We start from the raw sequence: 8,138 nt of genomic DNA, 5'->3' as shown, positions 1-8,138 counted from the left end.
GGAAAGTGTGATGACTTTTCTGTATCACTGGTTCTGCAACAAAAAGCAAAACTCCACCTACAGTCAGTTTTGCAGGTCCAAATCTGAGTGAACATCCACAAAATTTTTCTTGTCATCTGGAATTATGCATGACAGTGGCCTGGATGCAAATTTGCTTCAGTGATTTTGGGGAAGGAAGGAAACATGTAACGGAAAGAGGATGCGTCTAAGCCTGTCCTCATGCTGGTAATTGTTCCCTAACCATGAGGCCACCTGGGTCAGTAACAGGGTACAGGACCTCGAGTTCCCACAGTCTTGAGTCAGCTGCAGTGGAAGCAACTGCTTTTAGAGACGGCACAGAGGAGTGAATCAGAGAAAGTTTTTCCTCCTCCAATTGCTAGTTCCCTTTGAGGACCTGTGGGCAAAACCAAGGTTTTCTGTTTAGCAGCTAGGAAGTGTATTACCTGTATTGTATTGTGTGCTTACCCTGAATCATGGACACCTTCTGTCATATAAGCAAATACATAGCATTTGTTTTAAATACAAAATTTATTCATTAATTCAATAGTAAATACCAGCTATTAGTACCCCAGAATAAAACAATTAACTTGAAAGACATACGATACAAAAATAACCAGTTACAACAAATAATTTACAAATTCCAAACAAAAGCCGAGTTCATAGGTTTCCCATCAGCTAATGTTACAAAACCAGAAGTGAGGACTTCCAGCTGACACTTCTTATGAGGCACAAGACATTTAAGACTGATGGCAGCATGAAGCTTCCTTTGCCTTGCAGCATAAGAAACTCCTGTTGCCAGTGATGTTGACTTCTACAAGATACAGTCCGATCATTTCTGTCTTAACGGGGATTCATTCTGCTTTGAAATACTGAGCATCTTTGTGTGTGTCCTCTCCAACTCCACTCAAACACACAAATGGTCAGTGCTTCTCCTGGGCGGTTTCACCCTAAGTGACGTACTGTTAGGGGTCACTGACACAGGGCATCATCCAGTTTTCCCCACTTCACGGACACAGGATTTTACCCACTGCCTGTTTCAGCTGCTCTGACAGGCGTTGCTTTTTCTGAGATGGTCGGGCAATCTGTATCCTGTTGGTAACTGTTTCCTTGTGTGGATGGATGGGAATTTGACTCCCTTCCAGGGTTTGAGTGTTGGTCAGCTGTTTGCTGCTGCAGTAGCTGCCACACTGATAATTCGTAAGGTGGTGGCTGTTCCTGCTCGTTAGTTTCACTGATGAACTGCGCACTGCTTTCGCTATATGGGGGTGGAGGGATATTGATGACTTCTTGCTGTTTTAGTGTGGAGGCAACTGGCAGCGGGAAGGTCTGTTTTTCAGGATCTGTGCTGTCTTCATAGGAAGGGGGGTAGAAGTCAGGCCTGAAAAAAAGCAAACCAAAAAGAAACATGTCACGGTGAAATGTGATTTATCTCAGAGAGCTTGGTTAGATGCTTTGTCTGTTATGTTTCCAAAGCTTAGATGAGGCTTAAACCGTAAATTGAAACGTAAATATGTTTAGATCAATGGAATATATTAATATAAAACAGCTGTCATCATTATCTATGTCTTTCTGCAAAATGTTTTATTAAAACACAACATTTAAAAAAGACAAGCCTTCCTCGTGAGAGTTCCTACCCATGGCATGCAAACACTCATGCATGTGAGTATTTCAACCCGAGAGAAGTTTGATTTGGAAGAAGAAAGAGGTCTCTGTCCGAAGAAGTTAAATTAGTGAGTTATTTATTATTACAGCTATTGTTGTTTTCCACAGTTTTAAAATACATTTTGCATGTTTCTGCTTATCTCACCAAAATTTGCTGAACGGTGTTTTCATAGTGCTTTTGGAGCACCCATTGTCAGTGTTTCTGGTGTGGTTTCCACAACAGTCTGAGAAAAGTAATTTGTATCCAGTGACCCTGTTAAAGACCTTTGTCAGGCCCAGCGCCAGTCAGTTTAAGAAACTCTCTCAAAGCATCAGACTTTGCTCAGAAATAGTGGGGTCAATTATACAAGAAAACTCTAGCAGGGGCCATATAGGGAGCTGAAGCTCCCTGCCTACCTCATTGTTAATAAGTAATATGAGCACGTATCCCACAGCAGCACATCTGGAATTGTCTCTTGAGCTGAAACTAATGGTGCTCCGGCAGGAGCTCCATGAAGTTGGCATAGCTGCACCTGCTCCCTCCGTGCATGGCTTTAGACCACCCTGTGCGACCTGCTGTGTTTCCCGTAGTATACCTTACCGTATGTATTGTGTGTGCAAATTGCTGTTTGCACGTTGCTGCTTGCTCTAGCAAATCAAATCTCCAAATGCCATTCGCTCCATAGAAATATAATAAAATGGCAACATTTTTTTTTTATTTTGCAAACACCTTGTATAGCTTCTCTCTTCTCACAGTATGTTTGCAAAACAGCATCCCTCCCTCCCAAAACAGCATCCCTCCCTCCCAAAACAGCATCAGCAGCAGTACTGCAACACATACCTGTCTATGGTGCGGACACGTAGCTCTCTACGGCTGGGATTTCGAATGAAGGTGGTGAAGGGCCCCCTGTATTTCAAGACTTCATACCAAGTGCTCCAGGAAATGCCAGTCAGGAGGAGAAAGAGCCCCAAAGCTAACAGGCAATAAAACACCACCTCATTATTTCCACATCTGCATGTGGAGGAGCGTGTGGAAATGCAAAGGACTCCCACACAAATAATGGAGAAACCGAGTAACAGCACAAAAAGACTAATGAAGGTAAACCCACATTTTGGCATCTTTCCCAGCAGACACAGCGCTTGGTTCCTGTTTGCTGTTTGATGACCGTCTCGGCTATGCTTCTCTTCTTCGTGCATTGGTATTTTATATGCTTCAGGATCAACTGGCCTTTGGACAATTAAGAGAAACAGGCAGTTTTAAGATATTCATTAACTCTTCGAGATACTCATAATCTCTTTTGAGATTAATTTGTAATCTTAAACCTACTTTAAGGAAGGAAACAGAAACTTCCTGCACCATTCCTTCACCACTGTAATCTCCAGAGTGCATACTGACCTGCTGCATTCGTTGCATGTTACAATTTGCAATGATCTACACACTTTGTTAGTTTATGAATGAGACCTGTATTTGTTTGTCTTAAAAAAAATCCGACAATAAACAACAAAAATACTGTTCATAATTCCCTGTTAAAAGTTTGAAGGGAAAATATCCTTGTTTCTTAATCACGCATTTTCATCTTTTGCTAGATTATTATCTCCTTCTGTCTTTATGACATTATTCAACTGCCTTGATACTTTTAATGTTCCGTTGAAAAAGGATAGATTTGTAGCTTGCAATGTGATATAATAAATGAATTTAGTATATAAAATGAAAGAAATCAAAATTGCATAATGTTGAAAAAGCACACAGGCATACAAGAAATCTCGTTCTTTGTCTGCAGGTTCAACTGTACTCCTTTACTGCTATTCTCTTCTCTCTTCCAGCAATATTTATTGACTGATCTTCAAAAGGGTCACTGCTCAAAGCTAGGCAGGAACATCTATACTCTGTTTTCCAAATATACTTAGACATCTGAAATTCAGACATGCTTGCTACCAAGAGATTTTAGACCTAAATATTGCTATCTCCAATACAAAAAATAATAGTCTTTAGAATCAGCCTGTGGATTTTGTCTTGGAGAGTATACCCACTAGTTTTTGATGGGGTGTAGCAAACTCCACAATCAGATCTTGCCTTGTCTGTTAATTCTACCTTGTTTGGAACATTATAAATTATGTTTCTTAATATTTTCAACAATTGAGTGATTAACTAGACCTTGCCTAGGTTTGTTGTATAACGTCCCTTGTACACAATGAACAAATTGAAAAAATAGGCTCAGACTCAAATCTTTATTGCAATAATGAGTTTATTGCAGGTATTGTTGGGTGATATTCAATGATGTAGATTACATACAAGTAACAACAAATGATTATGAGAGTTTTCTGCCATGGCCTATAACAGGGTTTGTTCCTGTGTACTGTGGCACTGTTGTGGTGTGGGAGAAACGTGGGACTTCCGTAGTCAATGCAATAAACCTTTCTAATATATTGCTTGGGTCTAGATGCTGTAGATCATTTGTGCAAATCCTGAGAGAGTCTTGTCTGATGTGATGAGGACGTCTCTAGCTCTTCCTACTGTAGGCCCTCCCTGCGGATCAGGAGGAGGAATCTCTTCACAGACACTTTCCATAGGACGCTTGAGCCTCATATCTTTCATTTAGAGGAGAGAGTTTTGATTTCTGACTGGCCAGGAGTCCTGAAAGTACCAGGTCTCCTCTCTCACCCCGTCCTGGTCTGTATCTGTTTGAGCTGCACCACAACACAGAATCTCGCATTGTATCTCACAGAAGCTTTATGGTATCTCATGTGATGTTTCATGTCTGATCAACCAGTGCTGTACTTTTCTGCCCCGTGTTTATCCAGGTGTGGTGGATGTTCATTTACAACAAATCAGAGTATTTATAAGGAAACAGCAGACGGTACAAAGCTGACACACATTCTGATCAAGTACAATTATTTCAAGCTCCCACCACCATTACTGCTTCTTTAGTTTTCAAAGGATCTGCAAAACCATCCTCACTTTTGTTGTCAGGATCTAGCAGATCATCAACATCAAGAACAAATCTCATAAAACAGTGTAATCATTAGACAGAATTTCCCTAAGTTGTGTCACTTTTATGTCATAGCAAAAAGGAAAACACAGCAAGACCAGCTGCTGCCCTTCCTAATGAAGGCATTTGGGTAAGGAGTGATTTGGGATAGTCTTCATTTCAGAGCAAAACGCCACCAAAGTTGAAATACTCCAGTTCTCTCAGTCCCCAGCTAGAGGCATCTACACAGCGCCAAGGAAGCGTGGCGCCACTTAATGTGCAGGTAAGAGTATGAGTGAGTGCTAGCTAATCTGTGGCTGATACGAAAAACCAGGTGATATAAGTCGAGTGCTTCCCACTCTGCAATGCCTTCTCACAATTCCTTCAGGTCGTATTTCCTGTAAACCACCTTTTCCTTTACCAAAAGTCACCTATTTATTTCTTTATAATGATCTCAGGATCATTACACACAATAACGAATCGCAGGCGCCATACACCAAATGTCCAGATGTCTTGGATACACAATACTGTTGTACAATGTTCCACTTAGATGTCTTTAACCCTTGACCATAGCCTATACAACAGTGCATCTCTCCTCCTTCTATTTTCATATGATGTTGCTGGGCAAGCAAGTCATAATTATGTGCTTATCTCTATGGTGTGGGCTTCCTCCTCACAGGAAACCCGCTGATAATTTTGCAAAATACATTGTCTTTCCTGCTCATGGATGAATAGAAATGAAAATTGCTCAGCAAAGCTTCCCCTTGGGAGCTTGTGGCTTGTTCAGTACCACTGCTACAGGTTTCCAGTCGTGCAGTTCAGCTGGGGAGCGGGCTGTCAAACTTTGGATAGCAGTAGCAACCTGATTCTCAATGATGCATGCCCCTCACTTGCATGTCCCTGAAAGGTCAAAACAAGATTCCATTGCCTCTCCAGGAATGCGCTTTTTCTCATCCAGCTGTCGCAGATCCAGGAGGAGGTAACTCTTCACAGGCACTTTCCACAAGGCTATTTAACAGCACTGGCCAGGACCTCTGCTCCTGCTTCAAAACTGATGGCCTGCTTGACAGGGGTTTCATCTGCCCTTAAAAATCTGCATTAGCCATGCAAAGCGCCATGAGGACGTCCCATCACACAGAGCTACAGCTAAAGAAGCCTGTTGCTGGGTCTTGGGCCCTGCATCTTCTCCTGCTGCAGAAACAGTAGTTTGATTGATGCCTGCACTGAATATGCAACTCCAGGCTGGATCTGTCCCCTGTCACTGCATGGTAGAAAGGCTTCAACGCTATACCCAGGGTGGAGTTGGGTGGGTTTAACACATTCTTGGGCTACCACTGTTTTTGCCAATCAGTTGGAAAGGGCCAACTGATTGTCCTCCACCTCACTGTGAAGCAGTTCGCAGAGAGGCTGAGGCCACAGCAGCACTGACAGCACAGGGTGCTGGTGTGGGCACAGGCAGCAGGGAGTTATTTCCCAGTGCGACCACTTTCGCTGCACCCTTCACGGAGGAGGCTAAGGGCGGACAACCCAGGCAAGCGTTATGTTGAGTTAACGCTGCAGGTAAGGCCCCTGTATTGCTCAGCATTTCAGCAGAGTGTAGATACGCAGAGGAGCCGAACCTGTTTATTTGTCTAAGGAGTTCGGCACTTTATTCTAGTGTGCACTGTGCTACTTCTTGTGGAATAATAATAAAAAAATATTACCTTGAAATTTGAACTAAGAATGCACCTTAACTGAACGCCAAGTTAATTGTCTGATCCTTATGATAAGAAAAAAAACCTCTGAATCTTGCACGTGCATATTTTGTTATGAGCGATAAAATTTTTATCTTTATGGAGTAGAAGTTTACAGTCAATCTTGTTCGCACTGAGCTGTCCTGTACTGTGTTTCCTTCATAGACAAATGGGAGTGAATATTGTGTATTGGTACTTTTAATGGGTTTTATTTCTTTTATAATGAAGGCTTCCTATAGAGAAGATGTATTCTGCCTATCCCACAGTAAAGGCATGACTTCATGTGATGGAAATGGCTGCAAGTGTGACAAGTTCATTTTCTGTGTCCTGTCTTTTCACATGCCTGCACTGCAGGCAGGCTTCGGGCTGCTTTCAAGGGGGTGCCTACCAGTTGTTAACCCTCCGTGGTGCAAGCTTGAGCATTTTCTGAAAGATGCGTTCCAGCAGCCCTCAAGGATGAGCCAAGATGGACATACAGAGGCATATATGACAGATACATACCTATACATATGCCTACATAGAGATATTGGCACGGGAAGAAAATGGGCATACATAGATAATAACTGCTGCTCTCTGAGAGGGAGTTTCATGTCACTTTTTCCCTCTGTCTTGTCAAGATAATAGAGCCATAGAATCGTTATGGTTGGATCATCAAGTCCAACCACTAACCTGGCACTACCAAGTTACCACTAAACCATGTCCCTCAGCACCACATCTACACATCTTTTAAATACGACCAGGGATCAACCACTTCCCTGGGCAACCTCTTCCAATGCTTGACAACGCTTTCAGTGAAGAAATTTTTCCTAACATCCAATTTAAACCTCCCCTGATGGAACTTGAGGCCCTTTCCTCTTTTCCTTACACTTGCTACTTGGGAGAAGAGACCAACCCCCACCTCGCTACAACCATCTTTCAGGTAGTTGTAGAGAGCGATAAGGTCTCCCCTCAGCCTCCTTTTCTCCAGGCTAAACAACCCCAGCTCCCTCAGCTGCTCCTCATAAGACTTGTGCTCTAGACCCCTCACCAGCTTCATTGCCCTTCTCTGGACACACTCCAGCACCTCAATGGCTTTCTTGTAGTGAGGGGCCCAAAACTGGACACAATACTCGAGGTGGGGCCTCACCAGGGCCAAGTACAAAGGGACGATCACTTCCCTAGTCCTGCTGGCCACATTATTTCTGACACATGCCAGGAAGCTGTTGGCCTTCTTGGCCACCTGGGCACACTGCTGGATCATATTCAGACAGCAGTTGACCAAGGTCCCTATGTCCTTTTCCACTGAGTAGCTTTCCAGCCACTCTTCCCCAAGCCTGTAGTGCTGCATGGGGTTGTTGTGACCCAAGTGCAGGACCTGGCACTTGGCCCTGTTGAACCTCACACCATTGGCCTCGGCCCAACGATCCAGCCTGTCCAGATCCCTCTGCAAAGCCTTTCTACCCTCTAGCGTATCAACACTCCCACCCAACTTGGTGTCATCTGCAAACTTACTGAGGGTGCACTCGATCCCCTCATCCAGATTTTTGATAAAGGTATTAAACAGAACTGGCCCCAGTAATGGGCCCTTGGGAACACCACTTGTGTCTGGCCATAAACTGGATTTAACTCTATTCACCACATCTCCTTGGGCTCAGTCTTCCAGACAGTTTTTCACCCAGTGAAGTGTACGCCCATCCAGCCACGGGCAGCCAGTTCTCCAGGAGAATGCTGTGGGAAACATTGTCAAAGGCTTTCCTAAAGTCTAGGTAGACAACATCCACAGCCTTTCCCCCATCCACGAAGCAGGTCACCTTGT

The 8,138-nt window shown here is 43.5% G+C and overlaps 1 protein-coding gene across 1 annotated transcript; it reads right to left on the bottom strand.

The window, feature by feature from the left end:
- Nucleotides 1-1,020: 1,020 nt before the first annotated feature.
- On the bottom strand, nucleotides 1,021-2,906 carry TMEM252 (transmembrane protein 252). The gene is made up of 2 exons (XM_074568862.1): nucleotides 2,483-2,906; nucleotides 1,021-1,378 (listed from the first exon to the last, which is right to left on the bottom strand). The coding sequence occupies exons 1-2, from the start codon at nucleotides 2,836-2,838 to the stop codon at nucleotides 1,021-1,023; spliced, it is 714 nt and encodes a 237-aa protein (XP_074424963.1). The 5' UTR covers nucleotides 2,839-2,906.
- Nucleotides 2,907-8,138: the final 5,232 nt, after the last annotated feature.

Source organism: Larus michahellis, chromosome Z (assembly GCF_964199755.1).
Source record: "Larus michahellis chromosome Z, bLarMic1.1, whole genome shotgun sequence".
Lineage (NCBI taxonomy): Eukaryota > Metazoa > Chordata > Aves > Charadriiformes > Laridae > Larus > Larus michahellis.
Note: the sequence above shows the minus strand (reverse complement) of the source record. Positions and strands in the feature narration are given on the sequence as shown.

Coding starts and splice junctions, on each gene's coding strand:
- TMEM252 (XM_074568862.1), bottom strand. CDS start 2,838: ATGCACGAAGAAGAGAAGCATAGCCGAGACGGTCATCAAACAGCAAAC. Junction 1,379..2,482: donor CGTGTCCGCACCATAGACAG/GTATGTGTTGCA, acceptor GCTTTTTTTCAG/GCCTGACTTCTACCCCCCTT.